Source organism: Odocoileus virginianus, chromosome 4 (genome assembly GCF_023699985.2).
Source record: "Odocoileus virginianus isolate 20LAN1187 ecotype Illinois chromosome 4, Ovbor_1.2, whole genome shotgun sequence".
Lineage (NCBI taxonomy): Eukaryota > Metazoa > Chordata > Mammalia > Artiodactyla > Cervidae > Odocoileus > Odocoileus virginianus.
In genome coordinates this window covers 76,568,327-76,595,722 of record NC_069677.1, presented here as the reverse complement: position 1 = coordinate 76,595,722, position 27,396 = coordinate 76,568,327, and the positions used below count along the sequence as shown (strand labels likewise).

Genomic DNA, 27,396 nt, shown 5'->3' with positions numbered 1-27,396 from the left:
AAACACAGCAATTTAAAAAAAAAAAAAAAGGATTTTAAGGATTATATAAAATGACCAAGTGAGATTTATCTCAGGACTGCAAGGATAGTTCTACATCAGAAAATCAATTAATGTAATACACTAAGGTCATAGACTAAAGGACAAAAACTATATGAACATCTCAATAGATACAAAAAAACATTTGACAAAATCTAACACCCTTTCTTGATAAAAACAATCACCAAACTAGGAATACAAAGGAATTTCCTAAACCTGACAGGGACCTCTGTAAAACTACCTACAGCAGCATTAGTCATAACACTCATTTTGTTTGTTCATTTATCTTTTGTTGTGGAAACAGCCCAACTGTCCAACAGTTGAATGAATAAGCAAAAGTGATACATATATATATATATATATATATATATATACACACAATGGAATATTATTCATCCATAAAAAAGGAGGTCCTGACACAGGCTACAAAGTAGATGAACTTGAAAACATGATGCTCAGTGAAATAAGCCAGGCATAAAAGGACACGTGTGCCACTTATATGAGTTATTTAGAACAGTAAAATTCACAGACACAGAAAGTACTTTAGATCTCGCCAGGGGATTGGGAAGGGGAGAATAGTGAGTTATTGTTTAATGGTTACAGAGTTTCTGTTTGGAGTGATGAAAAAGTTTTGGAGATAGTAGTAATTGTTGCACATCATGAATGTACTGACGCCATTGAGTTGTACACTTAGAATAAGAAGTTAAAAAAAAAAGATGAACAGGACGTAATCTTTGTGGTCAAGGAGTTAGTAACTAGTTGAAAAGGGTAGGGGAGTGGAGAAGAAGTGAAGAGTATTGGAAAGTAAAACATGGCAAGGAGCACTTTGGCTGACTCCCAGCACAGTGGTCACCATGAAGTGGCTATTCCCTCTGGGACATTTAAACATGGGTGACCAGAATCTTGGCCTGGTGTCAAGCCCCAGCTGCATAGGGTATTCATTGTGTGAACTGAATATCTTAAACCTTGATTTCGTCATTGAAAAATGTACCTACTTCCTGGGAACCTCCCATGACATGATGCCCAGGGCACGGCACTTATTCACCAAAAAAGGTTTAGTCATTATTGTCGGTGCTATTGTTGTCCATGATGAATTGGAATGAATTTCCATAGAATTAATTTGAGTTTTCTGTTTTGAGAAGAGCAGACTGAACTCAGGACAACAAACATGGTATTCTGGTTTACTGAGGACAGCCAGAAAATGCTCCCTTCTGTAGAAGGGCCCAAAGGAATCATTGCACATTTGGCTGTTTGTCCTACTGAATGAGGGGCTTCCCAGGTGGCCCAGTGGTAAAGATCTGCCTGCAATATAGGAGATGCAGGTTCGATCCCCATGTCGGGAAGATCCCCTGGAGGAAGAATGGCAACCCACTCCAGTATTCTTGCCTGGGAAATCCCACGGACAGAGGAGCCTGGCGGGCTACAGTCCGTGGGGTCACATAGAGTTGGACATGACTGAGCGACTGACACTTTTACCTTCTTCAGTCTCTCCTCCGGAGCACACAGCCCAGGCAGGGAGTGGGTGGAAGAGGCAGGGCATGGATGCCAACTGATCTGCTGCTGCCTCCTAGCTGCAATCTCGAAGACCCCCTGGGTCTCAGCCACGCAGCACACCCCTCAGGAATTTTCTCAATGGTACATGGGACCAAGCACCTTCAGAACTTCCCACAGGAAGGATAGAATGGCTGGAGTTTTCTCTAAAATCCACCCTCACTGTGCACATATCCTCTTTGAAAAATCACCATAGTAAGCTCTGTTTGGTGGATAGTCTTCAGTCTTAGAAGCCCTGAAAGGAGAAGAGTGATGTCTAAGCCATGCTCCTTGTCAGGATCCACTGTTTCTAGAAAAAGCTGAAGATGAATCAAAGGTGAGGACCCATCAAAGGTGGATCAGAAAGGGACAGACTCAGTAGAGGCTGAGCCCCCAGGCTGTGGCTCCCAGAGCCCCGGGAGAGGTGAGAGTGTAGAGTTCCTGATCCGCGTTGCCGCCAGTGCCTCCGACGTGCTGTGGGCATCTCGTGTGCACAGGCTGTGTGCGAGTGCATGAAAATGCTGTTGAAATTAGCAAAGAAGATTCCAGGTGGGCTGGAATCAGGGGGGCCCTTGGGTCTTTGTGAAGGTTTTCACTCTTCTTCAGAGTAGCTAGCCCAGTTCCCAAGGGAAGATGACGTGAAATAAATGTCCAGTAAAAAACACCAGGACAGGTCCCTAGATAAATGCAGGAAAAAGAAACCAGCTTTTCTCCTGCTTTTTAAACATAGAGTCCCGCATTGTCAAGTAGCACTGAGCCCCAAAAATTAAAAGCTAGCTTGTCACATTTGCTACTCAAAATGTGGTCCCATGTCCAGCAGTACTGGTATCACCTGAGAGCATATTAGAAATGCAGAATCCCAGGCCCTACCCACACATACTAAGTCAGAATCTGCATTTTAACAGGATCCCGAGCTGATTCGATCACACTTGAGTTTGAGAAGCAGTGGTCTACATTGTACTCCAGGACTCAGTGACCGCCGATTAGAGGAAGCCTGTGACTTGGCCCAGTTGTTCTTTGTTGCGGTTGTTGAACATGTTGTCCTTTTCTTAGATGTAAAGCAGCTGCTATTCATGTTGGAAAGTGGAAGGAGAAAGGCTGGTGAATACGAAACACTGAGAGAAGAGTTGCTCTGAGCACCAAGCTTCGCCAAGACTGTTGCTTGAAATTCTCTTTTCCCCAACTTCTACCCTTGGGCTCAAGGCTTAGCATCTTTTCCAGTGATGCTGAGGGTCTCATTGAAGGGAGCAGTAGCTAGATTGAAATAAGCTGCGGCTCTGGGGAAATTGCTCTAACTTTCCTTGCATAAGCCCTAAGAATTGCCAGCTTGCTCGGGGTGAGACAGGAAACATAGCCTTCCTTTCCACCTTGGCAAAACTGGGTTTTGAGCTTGCATGTTACTTGGCATGGTGTGCTTGTTGTTTTCATAACTTCTTAGGTTCTAGAAAAGATGGTTATAAAAAGCAACCAACATGAATATGAAGTGAACCGCTCTGCCTCCCCCATCACCCCCTCACAAGAGCCTTTTCTGGGAAGAAGCAGCCGTTGGGAGAGGACGCTGCTATGAAGCCATCTCTGGTAACAGAGACTGAGACAGGTTTCTCTCGGAGTTGGAGGGTGGCCTTCTGAGTGCAAGCAAAGGGAGCCGTCAGGCCCGAGTACCTACCTATGAAGTACCAGGCAGGACATGCAGTTCACTTAGCTAATTGAAATGTGCCCTTTACAAAGTTCTCACCAGTGACTCCGCATCTAGGGATGGAGCCTGAGGGAAGACCAGAGATTCTGACCAAGTGAAGCAAGATTATAATCATCTTGATGGTGTCTGTAAAAACACAAAGTTCAAAGTGGGACTGTGTGCCCCCAGAGGAGTATACAAAGAAGGCAGGGGTAAAAAATAATAGAATTTGCATTTGGTCTTTTTAATTTAAAAATAGAGGGGAAAAGCTGTACTAATTTTGCTCCCACAAAATGGGAGTTGACCCTTGACCCTTCCTTGTTTGGTCCAAAAAGCAGACAGTCATGTGTGTTATGAGGGGAAAGCAGGAATTTCACAGCATGAGTACCTGCTGTAACAAAGTCACCACATGGTTATAGTTCCTAAATGAATCTTAGGACTCAGAGTTTTCTCCTGATGGGATGGGCACCTTGTGGGGGCTCTGAGGGATGAAGACACAGAGAGGATTCTGACCCCCCCTCACTCAGGCCACATGAAGATCTGACTTTTGATGACCCAATCCCCCACTTGGGGCAGCCTTAGCTTCTTAATGGAACCAATGTTGTTTCAGTGGGTGGAGTATTTCTTCCCATTATTTCTCACCTGTTCTGCAAGAGTCTCCAAGATATCTTGGTAAAAAAAACTGTGGCTCTCAACGGATTTCCTAACTCTGCAGCTTTCATTAACAGCTCTTTACCTCTTGAACCCGACTTTGGCCTTCTGCTCCATCCTGCTGAAGTTCAAAGCTGCAGATTACTCCCTGGTCAGCATCTTACCTTCCACTGCAAAAAATCGAGTGCTCAGATGTGAGGTTAAAGTAAAGGGAAAACTAAGCTTAATAGAAAAAACTCCTCAGTCATCAAAGCAAATTTCATAGCTACTGAAAGATAGTGGCCAAAGGCTATTCATGCATTTCCCCCTGTATAAAAAGGCCATCTTTAAAATAATAGTATTTTTTTAAATAATCCTTCCTGAAAGAGGTTTTGTCCCAGAATTCCTTGTACACATTAAAAATGTAAATAATCTTGTCATTTGGAATAAATTCTTTAATAGGCATGCCATAATTGAATTTATCTCTAATTAATGTGGCATTACCTTGTGGCAGAGGTGAAATAGCTTGTTTTCTGATTGTCCGTGACTGTTGCCTTGAAGTTGCTGAAGTGCTGATGGAGTCAGTAAGGACTGTGCATTGATTTCCAGACGCAAGGACTGCCACCACCTCAGCTCCAGACACACCCTCAGAACCAGCGATTTTCAACAGCGTGATGGCCAGGACCAGGATGAAACACATGCGGGAGTAAGTAGCCTATGGCCTGACCCCTCGGAGAGTGCAATGTGTGAGACCATATTGGTCATGTGATACTGTCCTGTTTGGTTGCCACAGGGATCACATCCGTACTTTTCTATTATAGAAGCAGCATTGAATGGACTGTTCATAGCTCAGCTGAAGAGGCCTGAATCTGCATGGAAGTCACTAGCTGTGGTCTGAACATCTTTCCCCCCAAATTCATATGTTGAAATACTAAGCCCAAAAGGAGATGGTATTAGTAGGTGGGGGTTTGGGGAGGTACTTAAATCATGAGGGTGGGGCCCTCAGGTATGGTATGAGTGACATACTATAAAAGAGGCTCCAGATTGATCCCAGCCCCTTCTGCCATGTGACGTGGCCCTAGCTGTGACCCAGAAGAGGGCCTCCACCAAAAGGGGGCCACATTGGTACCTTGTTGTAGGACTTCCCAGCCTCCACAACTGTGAGGAAAAGAAGTCTGTTGTTTACAAGCCACTGAGCATGTGCAGACTAAACAAACTATGACAGCACCTGTTATAAACTTCTTGGCAGGGAAGGGACCCGGCGTCCTGATCTAACTTCTCTGCAATGCGTATCTCCAGATCAAGGGTGGGAAACTCTCTTTGTAAGGGCTACATGGTGGAAATTCTAGGTTTCATGGGCCAGTTATCTCTGTTACCATTACAGTTCTGCTCTTGTAACACAAAAGCAGCTATGGACAATGTGAGTTAATGAGTATGGCTGTACTTTAGTAAAATATTGTTTTCAAACTGCAGTCTGAATTTGATATAATTTTTAGGTGTCACAAGGTATTAGTCTTCCTTCGATTTTTTTCAGGTTTTAAATGTTCGAACAATTCTTAACTCACAAGATATACAGAAGCAAACAGCAGGTTAGCTTTGGCCTGTGGGCTGTATGGTTTGTGTACCACTCCTATAGATGTTACAACTCAGAAACTTCTCTCTAAAATCTGCTTCCTATATGGGTGCTGGTTGAATAGTTAGGAAGTTTGATAAAAATTATTTTCAGTTGATTTGCATTTATGTTGTTCTTACAGTACAACACATTATCCTCCAGGCTGATATTTGGAAACAAAAGAGAGGAAAAGTACTGAAAATTGTTTCCAAAGCTCGAGCTGATGATGTTTAGATGCCTATTGTTTTCAAGTCTTGCCTGTAGCTGAGTGGTCACCTAGTAATTACCAAGGCACCAAAGATTTCCAGGATCTGGAAGTGAGGGAGTTTGGATGAAACTTTCCCATCTGCCCTTCCTTCCACTTGTTCTTTCTGGGAGGAGATTATGGAGAAGGCTTGCTAATCTCCCAGTCAATAATCTTCAAAGGCAAGAAGAGCAACTCACTTATTTCACCCTTAAAATTTAATAATGTGGTGGTGTCAGAGTTTTGATCTAAGACTTCATCACTTTTGCGGAGGACACAATATCTCATTTCCTAGCACATTATGAAACGCTTTAAATAATTAAAATAAAAGCAGTTTTGCCAAAAAAAAGTGACCAAGCTGCATTCCAGTGATTTTACTCCTGGTGTGTTGTTCACTTCTTTATGCTCGATTGAATTTGACCAAGTCCTTCCTGGCCCACCGATACAGTTTGAGCTACTCCCGCATGGATAGTGCTGTTCCTCTGGCAGAATAATGTGTTATCCCCTTATATTCCACATCACAAAGCCCCACACCATTCCAGAAAAGGCCAAGAGGAAATTGAGGCTGCAGAGCTAAGGATCTTCTGAGGATGTTTGTTTCCACAGCCAGAAAAAAATGAGAATTGTGGGTTCTTTCCCTACGTGGTAATGTATTGGCTGCATCCCCAACATATGGACAGCAACAGTTGGAATGCAAAGAACAATAAATGACATTTGCCCCCAGGGAGATTATAAAGCGGGGAAAGCACCGGACTTCAAACTGAAAAGCTAAATAACAGCACAGTGGTTATGTAATCAGAGGTGATGGTTAAGAAAAGTCCCCAACTGAGACCATAGCCATATGCCAAACAGAGCAGATGGTGAGAGTGTCAAGATGAGAAAGGGAATTTGAGGCTGTCTCTGGGGGAAGTAGGAACTTGGCCTCAGCCTTAACAGAGACAGAACTTGAAGGGTAAAGAGAAGGAGGGAGCTGGAGGCCAGCAGATTTGGAGTCTGAGTTTTCGTGTCACCAGTAGATGGCTTTCTGAGCTCAGGCAAGTGGTTTTTTCCCAAGGTTCGGTTTTCTCATCTGCAAAATGGTCATCATATTATTGCCATAGCTGATTCCCTGGTAAGTGGACTCGGGTGGGGATTTCTGTGCAGGAGGTAAGTGTAGGGTGTCCTGGAGGCCAACACCTGTAGGAAGGAGGGCAGAGGAAGCAGACAGTCTCGGTGGAGATCTCCACTGCTTTGGCAGAGAGCTCTGAAGCTGGACCTGCCCTCCTGGGCTCCGCTGGGCAGAGGTGAGAGGGCTAGGCCCATGCAACCCAGGTTACCCAAGCCCCGGATGTGGGCCACCCTGGAAAGGGACTAAGACAGGGTGTCATTCACCCAAGGCCGTCCCAAGAGGGGCTGACGGCTGAGGGCAGAACCTCGGGGACACCCCCAGCAGCTAGGGAGCGCATGCAGGGCCTGCTGGGATGAGTCTGTAACGTAATGCATGTAAAACTGATACATAAAAGAGGTTCTTAAAGAAAAATCAAGTATCTGGTACCAATCTCTAAAGGGTCAAAAAGACAGCTTTTTATTTCAAAGACTATAAAGAAGGGAACACAAAGAATGTATTATAGGGATACTAATTACATCAGGTGATTGTATTCATTTTTTTTTTAAACTGTCAAGCCTAAGAAAAGTTGTAAGAATAGCATAATAAACCCCTATATCTGCTTCATCTAGAGTCACTAATTATCATTTTGCCGCAATTACATAATTTCTTTATATCTATCTATACATGTAAAGTATTATTCTTAGTATTACAGGGTAATTTGAGAATAAGTTTCATTCACCACGATTCTTCACTTTTAAATATTTAAAAGTACAGCTCCTAAGAACAAGGACAGTCTTTTATATAATCACAGTAAATGTCTAAATTTAAGAAATTTCACAGTGATATACTATTTGATACAGCAATCCAGATCCAAATTTTACCTATTGCCCCAATAATGGCTTATACAGTAGTTGTTTTTTTTTTTTTTTTTTCCTGATCCAGGGTACAAACCAGAATCACAGATTGTTACGCCTTTTTGGTGTTATTTACTGTGGAACAAATCTTCAGTTACTTGTTGTATTTCATGATACTGACATTTTTGAAGGGTACAGCCAGTCGTTGTGTAGAATCGCCTTCAGTTTGTATTTGTCTGATATTTCCTTACAGTTAGATCCAAGTTACTAATTTTTTTATGGTATCCTATATAAGTTCTTCTATGTCCTTCTGAATTTTTTAAAACTTAATTTTTGGAAGTCGTAGACATATATGAAAGTCATCAGAGTAGTATAATTAACCCCAACAGACTCATCAACCAATTCAACAATCAATAGCTCAAGGCAAACCTTGCTTTGTCTCTGCTACCATCTATTCTTCCATGTTGTTTTTAAGAACGTACCATCCAGGGCTTCCCTTGTGGCTCAGCTGGTAAAGAATGTACCATCCATCAAGGGCTTCCCAGGTGGCATACTAGTGGTAAAGAACCCACCTGCCAGTGCAGAAGACGTGAGAGACACGGTTTGCTCCTTTTGATCCCTTGGTTAGGAAGATCCCTGGAGGAGGACATGGAAACCCACTCCAGTATTCTTGCCTGGAGAATCCCATGGACAGAGGAGACTGGTGGGCTACAGTCCATAGCATTGCAGAGTCGGACACGACTGAAACAACTTAGCACATACGCACGTACGCACTATTCATCAGATATTTTCATCTTTAATCTTTCAGTAACATATGACTTTCAGTAACATCTGAACTGAACTAAACATGTGGCTTTTAACTTACTCTCTGACATCTTCTCTTGGAAGCATTTCAGACTCAGGATGTTCAAACTGAACCCCTGATTTCCTTAACCAAGTTTGCTTCCTCCACAGCTTTCCCCATCTTCATGTGAGAAAGGTAGGACCTAGGTAAAAATGAACCTTTCTGTGGATGTGACTTCGGGTACCAGGCCTCATCCTGTCCAACTGTGAGGCAGGGAAGCTCTGTAGGGAAGTGAGGAGGAACAAATGATGATTGCTCATCATGCAGTGTTTCTTCAGTTCCCCCAGCTGGGTCCCCCGGGGCTCAGTAAGCATTAATACGTGCAGTGTCGGGCAAAGGGTAACCCTAGCATAGCAGTCGGGAGGGAAGGCCTGGGTCTGGGGACAGCAACTGCTGGGATTTATGTCCCTGTTTCTCATTACTAGCTTGTGTCCTTGGACAAGTTACCCAACCTCCTTGTGCCTGAGAAGTCTTGTCTGTAAAATGTTATGGTTCCCACCTTGTGGGGTTGCTCTGAGGGTTAGTTGGGGTTACCTATATATGAAATGCACTTAGGGTGCTTTATGGAACATAGTAAGTGCTCAATAAAAGTTAATGACTTAAAATAGACTCTGGATATATGTGTGGTTGCTTCCTTCTGAAAATCCCTAAGCAGATATCTGAAGGTGTTGTCATGTGTTAGCCTGCTATGTGATGTTTTATACCTATGGGCATCTGTGGGCAGAGAAGCTGTCAGTGAAGGCATTTATATAGCTTTTTTTTTTTTTTGCATGCACAAAGAAGTGTCAGTTCACTGGGGAAATGTCAGGAAGTTGTTGACTATAAAAGCCAGTCATTTACCATCCTCCAACATTTAGCTTCCAGTAGAGGCTACTTCTTAACTCCTGCTGGGAGACCATCCACAAATGGAATGCCCTGCTGGGTCCTGGGAAGCACTCACTTTGAGCAATTGTTAGGTGATACCACTCAAAGTCATTGCAGTATCTGCAGAATCACAGGGAATAAGTGTGGACTTCCTTTCTGGCTGAGTAATCTCCATTAATGTTTGAAGAGATGTTGCTATTCATACGTAGATGTATGTATGTATGTATGTATGTGTGTATGTATGTATGTATAGACAGATGTATGGATGGATGGATGGATGGATGGGTGGATGGTTAGATGGAGGGATGGGTGGGTGCCTGGCTAGATGGGCGGGTGAATGAATGGGCCTCTATGGCTTCATGGACCTCCTGAAATCTCTGCCTTCAGGACAGGAGTTTCTGGCTTTCTGTTAAGCTTTCTTCACAATCATCTACTGCACTCAGTTCCACACCTGGCTCCAGGCATCCACTAGAGACCAAAGAGGAGGACCCATGGAATGACAGTGGGTCACCTTTCAGCAGTGAGTAAGTGACACTATTGCTGAGGGACAGATCCTGTAACTCACACAGGCCAAGGCAGTGGGTCACTCAAGGAGGCTTTGTTCAATCTGAGTGACTGGTTCTTTTGGCCTTTATATATCAGGTGATCTGACTGTGCCCTTGGCCTTGCTACTTGAAGTGTGGACAGCAGACCAGTAGCATGGGCATCACCAGGAAGCTTGTGAGAAATGCAGAATCAGAATCTGCATTTTAATAAGCTCTCTGGAGATTCATGTACATATTAAAATTTGAGAAGTACCTATTCAGGAGGATTCACCCTGGGAGAAGTTTACTAGCAGAATATGAGTTGGGTTCAATAAAAGCTAAGTATCATATAAAAATATATTTATATATGTATGCTTTTAAAGCCTTGATTTTCAGATTTTTTTGTTTAGTCATTTTCTATTTATTTTATTAAGGAAGAGGTCATTTATATCTATTAATAGTAAAACTCACTCTATTTAGAGTATGGTTCTATGAGATTTGACAAATGCATCACTCATTTGCATACAGTAAAATCTACTTTTTCAGTTATACAGTTCTATCAGTTTTGATAAGTACATATAGTTACATAAACAACAACACCATCAAGACTGAAAGATGGTTTTCTCACTTAGAAAAACTTTCCTTGTGTTCTTCCTTTGTGTCTGTCTCTCCTGTTAACCTGCCCCTGGAAACCACATATCTGTTTTTTGTGCTCATGGTGTTGCCTTTTGCAGATATCACATAAGTGGATGCATCACTTAGCATCACAGACCCCACACCTAACTGGGTAATAGCTGTGGATATGGATGCAGATCAGTGAAGAGTCATGTTTTAGACCTTCGCATTTCTGAATCCCTTTATGCCCACAGAATTGTCACAAAGAGACCCAGGTTTGGGGTTAAGTTTCAGGCTGCTCAGCAGTTGTCCCCAAGGTTTCTGGAGCCATGAAGCCTAGTGTTAGAGACTCACTACCTGGGAAATTCTGAGACTGAACTTCGCTATGAGGAGCCTGCCAGGTGCTTATCTTAGTACCTGTGGACAGTGTGCATAGGAGTGGCCTCCACCATCTTGCTCAGGGAAATCCACCTCACAAAGCCTAGTCTGAGAAGGAGTCATGGAGAACACCTGAAGGTCTAGGGAGCTTCTGAGCCTGTTTCTCCCACTGGATGCTGATACCCTGAAAAACATCTGGACCTGGAGGGGTAGATACTTCTGTGGTGACCACAACCCTGAGTCACCTCTGCAATGCCAGTTCATGCAAAGGCCACAGGAAAACAAACCACTGTCTGTATGCCTGTTTGTCCTCACTGTGGGAACTACAGTGACACAGATAGCATGTTGTCCTACAGCTCACGGATGCTCTGGTCAATTTTTTTCTTTTTAGGCATCCCCCCCCCCCCAATCTGTTTCATTTTGCAGAGTTTCTATGGCTTTGACTTCAATTTAATCTTTTCTACTGCAATGACTAAACTGCTATTAAACTGCTATTGATCCTATCCAGTGTATTTTTAAATCTCAGACATTGTAGTTTTCATCTCTAGAAGTTTAATTTGGGTCTTTTTGAAAAATATTTTCCATGTATCTGATTAACATGTTCAATAGACCCTCTATTTGAACAAGTAGAGTGGAACTATAATAACTATTTTAATGTCCATGTCTACTAATTTTTAACATTAGTATCATTTCTGGGTTGGTTTTGATGGATTTATTTATCTCCTTACTATAGATCACATTTTCCTGCTTCTCGATCTGCCTGGTAATCTTTTACTGAATGTCAAGCATTGTGAATTTTTCCTTGTAGGGTGCTGGGTGTTTCTGTGTTCCAGTAAACATCTTAACCTTTGTTTTAGGATTCACTTAAGCTGCTTAGGAAACAGTATGATTCAACTTTGTTATGTGGGACCAGAGCAGCAATTAAACTGTCCCTAATTATTGCCCATGACTGTGTGTTCCACCCAGGGGCCAGTGGATTATCAGGTTGGCTTGGCAGGTATGAGGGTACCCTGGCCTGGTCCTGTGTGAGTTCCAAGCACCATTCTGGCTAACTCACCCTGTTCTTTCCTTTCCCTCAGTAATTTCCTCGTGTACATGCACTTACTATACTGAGCCGAATCGTTAGTTGCTGTGTGGTTATACAGAGGCTTGTTTGTTTTAAATTTTTAGAAACTGCTTTTTTTAACTTTTGTTTCTTGATTATGTAAAGTGTTTCCATGAGTCCAAAGTCAAATTCATAAAAAGACATATTTAACAAAGACTTATCTCTATCCTGATGCCTTACCCTAATGGCCTCCTTTCTCAAAAGGGAATAATTTTTAAATTTTTATGGCTTATTCTTTCTTTTTTAAAAAACTTATTTATATGTAATTGGAGGATAATTGCTTTACAATGTTGTGTTGGTTTTTGCCACACATCAACATGTATCAGCAATATGTCACCACCCTCTGGACACTCTTTCCCACCCCCTACCCCATCCCACCCCTCTAGATTGTCACAGAACACTGGGCTGAGCTCCCTACATCATACAGCAAATTCCTATTGGCTATTTTACATGTGGTAATGTTTACATTTCAATGTTCCTGTCTCAATTTGTCCCACCCTCTTCTTCCCCCATTGTGTCCACAAGTCTGTTCTCTATGTCTGTGTCTCCATCCTCTCTGCAAATAGGTTCACCAGTACCATTTTTCTAGATTCCATATATATGTGTTAATATACAATATTTGTTTCTCTTTCTGACTTACTTCATTCTGTAGGACATGCTCTAGGTTCATCTACCTCACCTAGTACTGACTCAGATTCCTTCCTTTTATGGCTGACTAACAGTCCATTGTATGTATATACCACAACTTCTTTATCCATTCATCTGTTGATGGACATCTAGCTTGCTCCCACATCCTAGCTATTGTAAATAGTGCTGCAGTAAACATTGCACTCATCTCACACGCTAGCAAAGTAATGTTCAAAATTCTCCAAGCCAGGCTTCAACAATACATGAACGTGAACTTCCAAATGTTCAAGCTGGATTTAGAAAAGGCAGAGGAACCAGAGATCAAATTGCTAACATCTGTTGGATCATCCAAAAAGCAAGAGAGTTCCAGAAAAACATCTATTTCTACTTTATTGACTACGCCAAAGCCTTTGACTGTGTGGATCACAACAAACTGTGGGAAATTCTGGAAGAGATGGGCTCACCTGACCTGCCTCCTGAGAAATCTTTGTGCAGGTCAGGAAGCAACAGTTAGAACTGGACATAGAACGACAGACTGGTTCCAAATAGGAAAAGGAGTACGTCAAGGCTGTATATCGTCACCCTCCTTATTTAACTTATATGCAGAGGACATCATGTGAAATGCCAGGCTGGATGAAGCACAAGCTAGAATCAAGATTGCCAGAAAATATCAATAACCTCAGATGATACCACCCTTATGACAGAAAGTGAGGAAGAACTAAAGAGCCTCTTGATGAAAGTGAAACAGGAGAGTGAAAAAGTTGGCTTAAAGCTCAACATTCAAAAGATGAAGATCATGGCATCCGGTCCCATCTCTTGATGGCAAATACATGGGGAAACAAAGGAAACAGAGACTTTATTTTTTGGGCTCCCAAATCACTGCAGATGGTGACTACAGCCATGAATTTAAAAGATGCTTTTACTCCTTGAAAGAAAAGTTATGACCAACCCAGCAGCATATTAAAAAGCAGAGATATTACTTTGACAACAAAGGTCCATCTAGTCAAAGCTATGGTTTTTCCAGTAGTCATGTATGGATGTGACAGTTGGACTAGAAAGAAAGCTGAATGATGAAGAATTGGTGCTTTTGAATTGTGGTGTTGGAGAAGACTCTTGAGAGTCCCTTGGACTGCAAGGAGATCCAACCAGTCCATCCTAAAGGAGATCAGTCCTGGGTATTCACTGGAAGGACTGATGTTGAAGCTGAAACTCCAATACTTTGGCCACCTGATGTGAAGAACTGACTCATTTGAAAAGACCCTGATGCTGGGAAAGATTGGAGGTGGGAGGAGAAGGGGATGACAGAGGATGAGATGGTTGGATGGCATCACTGACTCGATGGACATGAGTTTAAGTAAGCTCCAGGAGTTGGTGATGGACAGGGAAGCCTGGCGTGCTGCAGTCCATGGGATCGCAAAGAGTCAGACACGACTGAGCAACTGAACTGAACTGAACTGAGTGAACATTGGGGTACATGTGTCTTTTAGAACTGTGGTTTTTCTCAGGGTATATGCCCAATAATGCGATTGCTGGGTCATATGGTAATTTTATTCCTAGTTTTTTGAGAACTCGCCATACTGTTTTCCATAGTGGTTGTATCAATTTACATTGCCACCAACTGTGCAAAAAGTTTCCATTTTCTCCACATCCCCTCCAGCATTTATTGTTTGTAGATTTTTTGATGATGGCTATTCTGACCTGTGTGAGATCAAAACCTCAATTTGCATTTCTCTAATAATAAGTGATGTTGAACATTTTTTCATGTGTTTTTTAGCCATCTGTAAGTCTTCTTCGGAGAAACATCTGTTTAGGTCTTCTGCCCATTTTTTTTTTTAATTGCGTTTGTTTTTTTTGATATTGAGCTGCATGAGCTGCTTGTATATATTTTGGAGATTAATCCTTTGTCACTGCTTCATTTGCAGTTATTTTTTCCCATTCTGAGGGTTGTCTTTTTATCTTATTTATGGTTTCCTTTGGTATGCAAAAGTTTGTAAGTTTAATTAGGTCCCATTTGTTTATTTTTGTTTTTATTTCCATTCACTCTTTCATTTTAAAAAATATATTCAAATATTTATATTCTGAAGAAATTGATAGCACGTTATACACGCTTTTGTTGGTTTCACTTAGTGGTGTATCCTGGGAATTGCTTTGTGGTAGTGTCTAGCAATATACTTCATTCTTTGTCACAGCAAATAGTGTTTCCTTGGTGTGAATGGACTGCTGTCCATTCATTCACCCTGTCCCAATGGGTTTCCCAAAACTTTGTTGTTACAAATAGTTATATAATGAATAACCTGTGCATTCAGCTTTTTTGTTTTGTTTCCTTTTTTTGTCTTTGAGAGAGATTTCTGTAAGTAGTATTGCCATGTCTAAAGAAAGATGCATAATATTATTTTGGTAGACATTTCCAAATGTAATTTTCATTCCTATCAGTAATGTATGAGAATGCCTTTTCTGCAGTTTCCCCCACTTAATAATTATCAAACTTTTGTATTTTATATTATCTTTCTTTGTCTATCTTTTTTGTAAATGTAGTATTTCACTGTGGGGTCTATTTTACTTGCTTTTGGTATATTCTTTGAATTTAGGAAGTTGAGTTTTCATGTCTCTCAGCAAACACACTTGAGAGTCAAGCACACGAAATGTCTCAAAGTCTAGATTTGGAGTAGGAGGGAAAAGGCCATGTTTGGCCTCAGGTTTCAGCTAAGATTTCCAACACAGTTTATCAGAAACACTGCTTATTGTGAGTAAAACAGTGTGGTCACACACAGAAAAAAGTGATGCATGTTTTTGTTTTTTGCATTTAGCAAGTAATTTTTTGTATGATTTATCTTAATGAGGTGAAGGGATTCACTGAGCTGCAAGTCTCTAGCATGTAGGGGAAATCACCTCTCCAGGACACTGAGATGGAGTGTAGTGACTTGGTGTCACGCTCACATGGGCACTGCTTCCCCTCTAAGGAGGCACTTAGCATGCAGTAGTTACTGAGGAATAGGAAAAGAAAGGTGGTCCTCAGGGAGCTGCCCCATGCCCTGGTGTGCAGGCTGCTCCCATGGCTTACCTGTGCATGCCCCCAAAAGTGCATGCCCTTCCGATGCTCAAAACCAGCTGGTGTATTTGTGTGTGTGTCACAGAGGCCTGTCCAGGCCAGATGGCACTAGCTGGCGTGTCAGCTGCTATGGTTGCAGAGCCTTCCTTGAGAGTCTTGGGGCTGTGGAAAGTTTCCTGGCAGTTTCATTGCTGAATGCTCATGTCAGGTGTTTGGAAAGATCTTATTAAGGTTAGAGCACAGAGCTGGTGGAGTGCTGTGATGAGGCCTGAAGTCAACTCTTAAGTAGCTGTAGAAGGCACAGGGAGATTCTGTAAGTAACACTGAGGTCAGACGTAATAATGGTTCTGTCGTGTGTAGCTTCTCAGAAGTTCTTACAATTTTTCTTTCACTTTCAATCACACTTTGACTTTGATCTGAGGAAGGTCAAACTGAAGATGAGAAGCCTACAACCTTCATTGTTCTTCTTATTAACCTGATATATAGTTCATGGCACAGTACCAATCACTCGCAAAAATGACTTTGGAGCGTTAAGCTCGCTAAAAGTGTTTCCAAGATGGAGTGGTATGAGGTTTGTTATATTCTCAGCTCAGGTTCTGAACTGGACCAAAGTTATAGCGATGTTTATGTGGAGGGAAGCTTGCTTCCTCTGTGCCCCATTACGTGCAGGTCTTACCACATGTCTGTAAGAGGGGCAAGACTCTCCATCTTGTAAGAAAGAGGTTAAGAAATGTTCCTACTGTCATACAGCTAGTAAATGCAAAGCTCCATTTCAAATAGATGCCTGATTAATTCTAAAACCAGTGCTGGGAACCACTACCACGGTGAGGTGGTGACAGTGGGAGCGAGTAACCCAGGAATCCAGGACCCATCAGAAACTCTTGGTTACCGCGCAAGCCTGGCATCGTGCTTTGGGACCTGTTTGTTCTCACTGGGTGGTCATTAGTATGTACGTGCGTGTGTGCTCGCTCACTCAGCCGCGTCTGACTCTGTGACCTCATCGACTGCAGCCCAGCGAGTTCCTCTGTCCATGGGATTTTCTAGGCAAGAATAATGGAGTGGGTTGCCATTTCTTTCTCCACGTTAGTATGTGCCAACCCACAGAAGATGAAGAATTTGTAACCCAGGCCTCAGCTAGTGTCCAGGCTTGGTCTGCTCCTGTCAAATCCTCTGCCGGTCACAGGCTTTTCTGAGCCAGTGGGCATTTGTGTTTCAACAGCATCTTATTTCCTGAACTGAGGCTTCTCCTTGTCAAATGTAGATATTTAATACAAAGAGCTTACTATTTGAGGCTTTCCACGTGCTTTATGAATAAAGCTTATTCTGTCTGACTGACTGAAATAACCTTTCAGTGGAGAAACAGAAGACGAATTGCTTCTTTTCTCCTCCACTTTTCAAATCTCATCGAAGAGGTGTTAGTTATGCCTCCAACATTCCATTTCTTTAATAAAGGTCAGTACCAGGCAGCACTTCGGAAGGAACTGCTGATTGAAACCAACATTTCAATTTCAAAACAACAAATAAAAGCTTGTGTGTAAGGAAGGCTTGGTGACTGGCAAATGAGGACTCCTTCCCCACAGAGCAGCCTTTCCAAATATACATGTAGGTTTAAGAGATCCTTTAAAGAGCCAGCCAGGCTTCTTCCTGCTCAGCTGCCTTAAGGTCTGCCATCAATTGATTGTGCTTTTCTTGAGAGTCTGTGAGATGGAAGGTGTGAGGGAGAAGCCTCACACCCTAGCCAGGGAGATTGGACACCTGGGTGTAACTCACAAGACAGGGATGAGTGCCAAGTGCTGCCCAAGTGGGGCCAACACCCAGGAAGTTCAGAAGAGCAGCTCGTCTCCTCCACAGGGATGGGGAGGCCCTTGCACTGACCAGATGGTGCCTCCTCCCTCAAGTGGCCCTGTTACATCTGTTGCCTGCACCAGGAATGACTTTCCCCTCTCTATGAAGGCCCGGTGCAGCCTCATAGCTGTAACCCACGTGTCAGCCAGCTTGTCCTGCCCCTCGAGGGCCTGGGAAGTTCTGGCTCAAGTCCTCAGCCCGTGTAGTAGTTCACACTCTTCCCGAGATAACCACAAGTCTTATATATATATATACATATATATATATATATATATAAGACAAGATATATATCCTGAATATATTCTCTGTTGCCTCCATTCTGTGCCGTGTTGGCTTGGACTGAAAGTCTAAGTTCTTTATTCATTTCCCTTCACATCCTTACTCACCAAATCATCTGTGAAGGCATTGGACCTTTGCTGACTATTTGGAGGCTAGTGGTAAAGGCTTCATGTCACAAGGACTTAGGCAACTTCAAATAGTCATTAGGCATCCCTTGTTGTTAAAAATGTTCTTTCACTTCCTGATGCAGGTAGACTCATTGGAAAGCAGTGAGATAACTTTCCTGCTCTGAGATGCTTTTCCTGCAGAAAGCTTTCCGGTGGCGGGTGGGTATGGCAGCTCCCTGGATCCACACATGTGGGGGAGGGCGTGAAGACGGGCAGAGGGATAAGCCAGGATGGGGTACCACCCAGCAAGGCCTTATCTGGGAATGGAGTATGCTCGAGCTGGGGTGACCCTGCCTGCAACGTTGTTGGTGGGTGAAAGGGATGCTCCCCACTGCTGGGGAAACAGACTTCATTCCTGACAAGGGATCCTAAGGTACAGACCAGTGACCACTGCACCCCCCAGGGGTCTCCAATTCCACATTCCTCCCCATTTTCTGGCATCTGTTGCTTTCCTCCCTTTCTCGGGAGCAAAAAAAAAATGTTCTCAGGCCAGGGCTGTAGCCTTTCCTTTGGCTCTTGGGCTTCTGCTCACTTCTGCGTCCTCAGGACCTTATCTTACCCCAGAATTCTTCTGTATCTGATTTTTTTTTTTTTTTGGACACGTGTGTGTGTGTGTGTACCCACTGAAGTTTCCATCTGTCCTATTTCAGTAACAGTGGGCGACATCAGAGGTAAATTGCTGAAATGAACAGAAAGTGGTTTTTAGAATCTGAACAATCTGACTTCACAACTTGGTTCCACTTCTTACTCTGTGGTCTCAGATGAGTCCCTTTGCCTCCAGCCTCAGTTTCTGCACCTGTGAAATGGGGGCATCATTAGCATGGGTATCAATGGCACTCTGCTTAGTACTCAGCAGACACCCAGCAAAGGCTAGGAGCCTCCCTGCTCACACCTCTTTCCTGACCTTCCAGTTGCCCCAGCTTATGAGCTGGTTTTTAATTGACTATGAAAACACTTGTTCTTTTAAGTTTTTCACAAATTTATTTTTACAGATTTGAAATCCTGCTTCCAAGCAAGTGATCCTAAAGAGGCCCTTTAGCTATTGTCAACAGCAGAACATATGTCCATGGTTGTGGGGCAGGAGGTACAAATTCAAGGACTTCTGGGGCCATGTTCGTGTTCATGAACCGAGGCTTTTACAGTCTTCCTGCTGTCTCCTGGTTACTCTAAGTTTTTTTCTCCTTTGCACCATAAATCAAATATGTTCCATGTCTTTGATTCCCATTAAGACCATGCCTGAATTATAGTAAACTTGTATTTCTCCTAGCTGGAGGCAATAGGCATTATTTTGAAATGATTAAGCATGTTTGTGATAAAATTGAGTGAATTAACACAGCTGTTCCTATATTATTTTGAAATATCTACAGTTTGTTCAGTGCTAAAGATCCTAAGCAACACCAGAAACCACAGGTTAAGGAGAAAGTCTTACATTTATTGCTGTATTTGTTGTTTTGATACTCATCACTTTTTTCATTCAAAAGACCCCATTTATTTCAGTTGGCTAGATATCAGTTTAAAACATTTGAATAGACAATGAGTTACTAATTAAACTCTTGAATGCCTTCAAAACTCTGTATATTTATGTAATCAAATTCTTTAAGAAAAAGGTGTTTTTTTTCCCAGTTTTAATGAATTAGAATTGACCTACATTGTTGTTGTCATTGTTTAGTCGCTAAGTCATGTCCTACTCTTTGCAACCCCATGGACTGTAGCCTGCCAGGCTCCTCTGTCCATGGGATTTTCCAGGCAAAAATACTGGAGTGGGTTGCTATTTCCTTCTCTAGGGGGTCTTCCCGACCCAGGGATCAAACTTGTGTCTCCTGCATTGGCAGACAGATTCTTTACCCCTAAGCCACCAGGGAAGCTCCATAATTGACCTACATACAACACTGTATAAAGGTAAGGTGTGCAGAATAATGATTTGATTTACATACATCATGCAATGATAACTAATATATTTAGTGAACATCCATCATTTCTTACAGATACAAAAAAGAAAAAGAAATTTTCTTTCCCTGTGATGAGAATTCTTAACAACTCTCATAACAACATACTACTAGTAGTGTTAATTATATTTATCATGTTGTACTTTATATCCCAGTACTTATTTGTCTTATAACTGGTAGTTTGTACCTTTTGACTGCCTTCATCCAATTCCCTCTTCCCCCATCTTGGATAATCACAAATCTGAACTCTTTTTCTATGAGTTTGTTGAATATAATTGACCTGTAACACTGTTAGTTCCAGATGCACAGCATAGTGATTTGATATTTCTATACATTACAATATGATCACCGTGATAAGTCTAGTTACCATCTGCCACCAAAGTTATTACATAGTTATTAACCACATTCCCAGTGCTGTACATTTCATCCCTGTGATTCATTTCTCTTGTCACTGAAAGTTTGTACACCTATTTCACTCATCCCCCCCGCCCCCTCCCACCTGGCAGCCACCTGCTTATTCTCTGTACCCATAAGTCTCTTTCTGTTTTGTTACATTTCTTCACTTGTTTTGTTTTTTAGATTCCACATATAAGTGAAATTACATGTTATTTGTCTTTCTTTATCTGATTTATTTCACTTCGCATAATATCCTCAAGGAAAATCTATCCATGTTGTTGCAAATGACAAGATTTCATTCTTTTCTATGGCTTGGTAATGTTTCATTATATATATATATATATATATATATATATATATATATGGAAAATACATATATGTATGTTTATATATATATATATATATGTATAAACATCTTCTTTATCCATTCATCTATCCACTGACCCTTAGGTTGCTTTCATGTCTTGATTTGTAAATAATGCTGCAGTGAACATAGATGCATGTATCTTTTAGAATTAGTGTTTTGTTTTCTTCAGGTAAATACCCAGTAGTTACATTGCTAGCTCATATGGTAGTTCTATTTTCATTTTTATGAGGAAGCTCATACTGCTGTTCGTAGTTGTAGTCCCACCATCACTATACGAGGGATCCCTTTTCTCCACATCCTCACCAATACTTGTTATTTCTTTTTGGTAATAGCCATTCTGAGTGTGAGGTGATGTCTCATTGTGGTTTTGAATTGCATTTTCCCTGATGATTAATGATGTTGAGCATTTTTTTCATGTGTCTGTTGGCCATCTGTATGTCGTCTTTAGAAAAATGTCTATTCAGGTTCTCTGCCCATATCTTAATCAGGTTGTTTGTTTTTTGATATTGAGTTGCATGAGTTCTTTGTATATTTTGGATATTAACCTCTTTGTAGTGTTATTAACCCACCAGGCCCTGGTGGCTCTGATAGTCAGGAACATGCCTGCAATGCAGCAGACCTGTGTTTGATCCCTGGGCTGAGAAGATCCCTTGGAGAAGGGAATGGCTGTACACTTCAGGTGTGTATTCTTGCCTGGAGAATTCCACGAACATAGGAGACTGAAAGACTACAGCCCATGGGGTCACAGAGAGTTAGACAAGACTGAGTGACTAACACTTTCACTTTGGGCTTTCTTGGTGGCTCAGATGGTAAAGAATCTGCCTGTTCTGTGGGAGACCTGGGTTCAATCCTTGGGTCAGGAAGATCTCCTAGAGAAAGGAATGCCTACCCACTCAAGTATTCTTGCCTGGAAAATTCCATGGACAGAAGAACCTGGTGGCCTTCAGTTCATGGGGTCACAAAGAGTTGGACATGACTGAGCAACACTTTCACTTTCAACCTTATTGTATATGTAATTTGCAAATATCTTCTCCTTTCAGTAGATGTCTTTTCATTTTGTAGTTAGTTTCCTTCACTGTGCAAAATCTTTTTGGTTTGGGGTTATCCCATTTGACTATTTTTGCTTGTTTCCCTTGCCTGAGAACACCAATCCAAAAAAAAAATTGCTAAGATCAATGTCAAAGAAAAACTGCCTATGTTTTCTTCTAGAAGTTTTATGATTTCAGTCCTCACATTTAAGTCTTTAATCCATTTGGAGTTTATTTTTGTATATAGTATGAGAATGCAGTTCAGTTTGATTCTTTTAAATGTAGCTACTAAGTTTCCCCAACACTGTTTACTGAAAAGGAAGGTGAGAGAAAGCAGCTTCCAGAGGCATAGGTTGCTGCCCAGGCACAGGGCTCTGTCTCCCTTGTCTCTTGTTCAAGTCATTGGTCTTGGACAATTTCCCATTAGGCCATGGTTGTGCCCTGCTGCTGCAATGCTTCCAGACTCTCTGGAATTCCATCAGACCCTTGATGCAGGAGCCTCAGGACAGCTTGTAACCATGCACCAGATTTCCACAAGTCTCCCCAGCTCTACGAGATCAGAGGACTTCTCATCACGGAAATTAAAACCTTCTCTACTTATCTTCTAATCCAGCAACCCCTAATTTTGGAGCCAAGTTCCTGTCCTGGTTTACATCAAATTCCAAGAAATATGGACCCAGCCCTCAATATTGCCTTCAGTAGCCCCTGCTGTTTGCAGAGAATGATGGAGTGAAGAGAGAAGTGAGGCACAGTCTTTGTCTTTGGGAGACTGAAATTTTACTTAAAAATTTATTCTGTAACTCTCTGTTAACGGGATCTGAAAATCAGACTACCAGTTGACACATATGAATAGCATGTTGTGCTGATCAGAGCTTACCTCTAACTCCTGAGAGAAGTTTATTTAATTCAATTTTACATTAAATGAAACATGCAATAAGCCTAATAAAATAATATATATAGAAAATGAAGATCAGAGAGAAGTGAGGAGTAGTCAAAGTGTGGCTGTTGTTGCTATGGCAGAGTGTGAAGTGTGGTCCTGAGCTTCTAGGAAACCAAATAAAAACAGAGGAACATGATACAGTTACTAGTTCTCGTTAGAAGAATGTGACTGTTACTGGTTCCTCAGGGAAGACAGAACTTTTGTGTTTAGTTTCATATAGAGCATATGGAGGGATGTCACATCCTCAACAAGCTTTATGCAGGAAATGCAGATGGGAAGTTCATAGAGGTGGCTTCTTTTGGTGATGGTCTTTGATGAACTAGACCACATAGTCTTCTAGGGGGTTTAACTCTATTTAAAAGTAAGACTTGAAGTACTTAGAGAAAATTCACAGTCTGTTGATTTTAATTAGAATTAAATGTTTCCTTCTTACATTTTTTTAAATTAAAAATACGTGACCCTTGAAGAAGAGTTAAGAGCAAAACTGAAGACAGATTTTGATTTGAAGTCTCTGAGGAATAAATGACAGGGATGCCCTTGGCTGATTTGATGAGTGTGTTTCCCTACTGCCATGCATTATTTAACTGTGTTTGACTTTCTATTTTTATGGTCAACTCCTAATAAAGAAGTGTTGAAGTACAATCACTAGTTTAGATGTTCTAAGAAAAGCAGGCCACCCAACAGTAACTCAACGTGGAGCCTCTTCAGACTTCAGGAAGGGATTCTGCTGGGTTGGTTTGCCCATGTTCAGGCCTTTTCCATATAAGCCTTATTACATTATGTATCTGTAATAGCCAAGAAAGTCTTGACATATTAAAGCATGGAGTGTTTTCTTAACACAGAACTGTCTAAAGGTCTCTCAAGTATTTGTGGAGTGTGATCAACTTTACTTTTGGGCATGTGAACAGTATGAATGAAGAAATCTGATGGCTAAATGCAGGGGTGCAGAGGACACGATAGAGTGAGTACAACAAATTTCCACCTCCTTCCCTAGGACTTGGCAATTACCCTTCTGCAACGTGACTTGTCCAGTCTGGTCCAGCTTTTTCCCTCCTTGTATGGCACATATTTTGCTGGTGGTCTTCTATCTGTCCCAATCTGTTCTGGACTGAGATGACCTATCCTTTGTATCAGAACCCTTTAACAATTTGTAAAACTTAATTATATTAGATGCTAATGATTGGTAAGATTCAACTTAAGTACAGTCACTATTGGCTAGTTTTTGTAACTCATACTTCCTCTATGCATTCTGTAAAATGCTAGGTGCTACTTAATTCCTCCAGAATGCTTTTTGCTGTTTACTTGACCTGTAGCTTTCTGGAATATTAGGACCCTTGGTCTCTGTGAATATTTTACCTGCCATAGAATTGGGAAAAACATTTTAAAATTCACTGGTATATATTCTTTCCTAATTGAATTTTTTGGGGAAACCAAAGCAACACAAAGTTAGTCTCTGAAATTGCTACTTGGATTACTTTAATAATTCATAAAAGAGTCATTTCCTAGTTGAGATGCAGGCTAACATTAATCTCCCACAATCAGAAACATGGACACCAGGATGCTTGTTATGAGACCCCATCAAACAAGAAAGGAAGACCAGGAAAGAGTCCTAATTAAACACAGCTTCCAGACAATGAAGTTTCAATAATACGCCTCAAATCATACCAAGATTCTTCATAGACTAGGTTATTTGGGTATAAGACAAGTGCTCTGTAATTTGTGCGTGTGTTTGTATGACACAGTTATCTGCCTAAGTGGAAGGTGGTGAGCAAATTAACTTAGATTTTTGCCAGACAGCCTAAAGAGCATTATAAAGAAAACGCCCCTCATGTTGAGAAATGTGAGGGTGAAACAGTGTCTTTTGAAAGGCAGATGTGATTATATGACTTCCTTATTGCATTTGTCCATGGAAAAAAGGTAGGGAAATGATTTAAACAGGATGCTTTGATTCCTTGGCACAAAGATTAGGTATTCAATGAGCACAAAAGGATGAGTGAGTGGATGAATGAATGAAATATGGGGACATAAACAAATGAGTTTCTTCCTTCTGGTGTCCCAAAGTCTCTGAAAGATCACTCACTCATCTATAATAATCCCTTGGGTGGACTGTGATTAGACTTAAGGAAAATGGGCTTTAAGGGCAGTTTTCAATCAGAGGTCTGTTTTCTCTGGATAGCATGTAGGGCTGCAGTAAGGAGCAGGGCTTTCATGTGAGGCTTGATGCAAGGTGTTCATAGGAGACAGTGGGGCCTCAAAGATGACTTCTCAGGACTAGATGGGGAGAAATTTCATAGACAAATTCACTGATGAACATCTTGCTATTACATTCTAAACATTGTATTGTTTTTTATCTCTTGAATCTCATTGTTTTTAATTTTTAACTTTTACTTTGTATATGACACATATTCTTTCAAACTTAAAAGTGAAAAGCAATGTCAGAGGCTCTGGCATATTTGCACCTTTTGAGTGTCAACTGCAGCGGGATGTTTCTTGGCTGCTTCTGCACAGCAATAGAAGGAAGTACAGTCTGTATCTGTGCAGGAAAAAAATGACAAATACAGAAAATACAGGAGTTGTGTAACAACATAATGGAACATCTCAAGCAGTTTGTATCTTCCAAACTGTGCTTGAGAATGATGTTTCATTTCTTTAAGCTGCTTTTGTCAGCACCCCTGATGGAATGTCTGTAAATACTGACAGCCCAGCCGTTGCATCTAGCTCCACAGCCTGAGGACCACAGAGCTTCTTCCTACAAAGGTTGGAGGGAAGGAAATACCACTAGCCCTGTTAACTATTTTCCTTCTTCCACAAATTCTGCTGTGTACAGTGGGGTTCTGGGGATCCCTCAAGGTCTGTTTACATGTGTTGGGAACTGTGTCAGCTCTGGAAATTTGGGTGGAACTTCCAGATCAACTCTGTGACTTACCTGCTCTGTAGTTTTGAGTGACTTGCTGAGTTTTCTGGGCCTCCCTTTCCTGCTTCATAAAATGGGAAAGATAATGTTGCCTGCTCTCATTTGTTTCTTATGACTTTTGACCTAAATTTGATCAAGCACATAGAAGCCCATTGTTGCACTCCAAGTTGTTGGCTGAATGGTGATGGGTAAATCCTGTTTAGGAAAATGCACTGTTATGCAAGAACAGAAGTATTAAAGAATGCACTAAAGTGGCAGATGTTTGTCACTTAGAAGGAACCCTGGAGACCAGCATGAAGAGTACAGTTCTTGCAAATGTTTGGTGCATGCAAATCAGTAAGGTCCGGGGATAGATGTACTGGGGAAGAGGAGGACATAGCAATAGTTGTAAACCACTGGCCAATTCAATGGATGCCCCCAAAGACTAGAGAGGTTTTAAACTTACTTTTTATTTTAGAGAACTGGCTGGTTTATCTTAGGAAAACACTAACCTGTCATGATATGATAACCAGGTCACTATCACTCAAGGAGTTATGAGTTTTGCCTGTAAAATTGTAATCACCTGAGAAAAGGCTCCTAAAGCCTAAAATTGAGTGGGGAGAGAGGGAGTCAGACGGGGCTTTGTGATTGCCCTGAGAAGGAGACCTGGGTATAAGCTCTGACTTTTTGCCATGAAACAGCTCTATGATCTTGAGCCACAGCTTTACCTCTTTGAGATTTAACCTCATCATCTGTGAATGTGGAGAACAACGTCTGTTATTACCTGAGGTAATTAGGTCCAGGGCCTGGGACACAGGAGAAGGGTTAATTGCAGTCATGTCTGTGACCAGCATCTGGGGTCTCCTCTCCGCCCCCCATCCCCGCACATCGGCGGCACCGCCTGCCACACTGATGCTCATGTCCAACTACTGTGTCTGATACCAGATGCTGACCGGAATGGACTGTGAGGCCATGTGCGATCTCCAGACTGTGAAAACTGAAATGGTTCTCATGCTGTCAACACAATGTAGCATCTCTGTAACCTGTTGATATTTAGTCTGAAGGACATGCAGTACAGCTTTGAGGTCACTCTGCAGATGACAGGAATGTCCTCTAAGCCTCAGCCTGTGGACACAGCAGACCTCGAATCCAGGGATCCTGAGGACTGATCCAGGCAGCTTCCGGGTAGTGTGGGATCCGGGCAGGTGTGGGCTGCAGGGATCCTTCCTCTGAAGAATCTGCTCATAGCCTGCCACTGTCTCTCCAGAAGACACTGAATATTTTTCAAATGAATGTTCAGCCAATTCAGCCTGTAACTGTAGCTTCTACATCTGTAACAAGCACCACAAACTCGAGTTGATCCCTTCCAACCTGGGGCAAAGGCGATTCAGCCAATAGTCTCAGGACCCCTATAGAGCTCATGCGTGCCTGTTCCAGGATGGTTCAAATAGGAAGACAAAAAATGAGAGGCAAGAGAAATAGACACGATTCAGGAGTTATTTCCAGTCCTCACTGTTACAGACAAAGCAGCACGCCTGACATCTTTCACAGTGTTTCCACGTGTGCAATCTTGCTGTGTTAACGCAGCGTGAACAAAAGCTTCTTGGGAACTTGCCCGAGCAAGACTTGGGCAGCACACAACAGCCTCCTGCAAGAGCAGGAGTGTTTCTCTGCAAAGTTCCGGTTAGAGTGTTGCCTCCTGGGTTGACATCTGAACAAGCAGAACTTCAGCATTATGCTTTTCCTAAAAGTAAATGAATTACTGGGAATTTTCCCACTCATTTAAAAGTATTGCAAATCAAGGTGCATTTACTTTTTAGTCCACTGTATAGGGAAATAAATGTCAACTGCAGCCCCAATA

The 27,396-nt window shown here is 41.9% G+C and overlaps 1 protein-coding gene across 11 annotated transcripts in view; it reads left to right on the top strand.

The window, feature by feature from the left end:
* Positions 1 to 27,396, top strand: part of NEK11 (NIMA related kinase 11) — a 282,586-nt gene that overhangs the window by 216,944 nt on the left and 38,246 nt on the right. For 7 of the 11 annotated variants that reach the window (XM_070466776.1, XM_070466770.1, XM_070466765.1 and 4 more), the window contains one exon: positions 4,481 to 4,577. The exons of 2 other annotated variants lie outside the window; for them this stretch is intronic. In XM_070466776.1, the coding sequence (XP_070322877.1) occupies positions 4,481 to 4,577 (97 nt within the window). Of the gene's footprint in view, positions 1 to 4,432; positions 4,578 to 4,692; positions 5,344 to 27,396 lie in introns of those variants that run through there. 2 more of the 11 variants (XM_070466773.1, XM_070466775.1) reach the window with 2 other exon arrangements.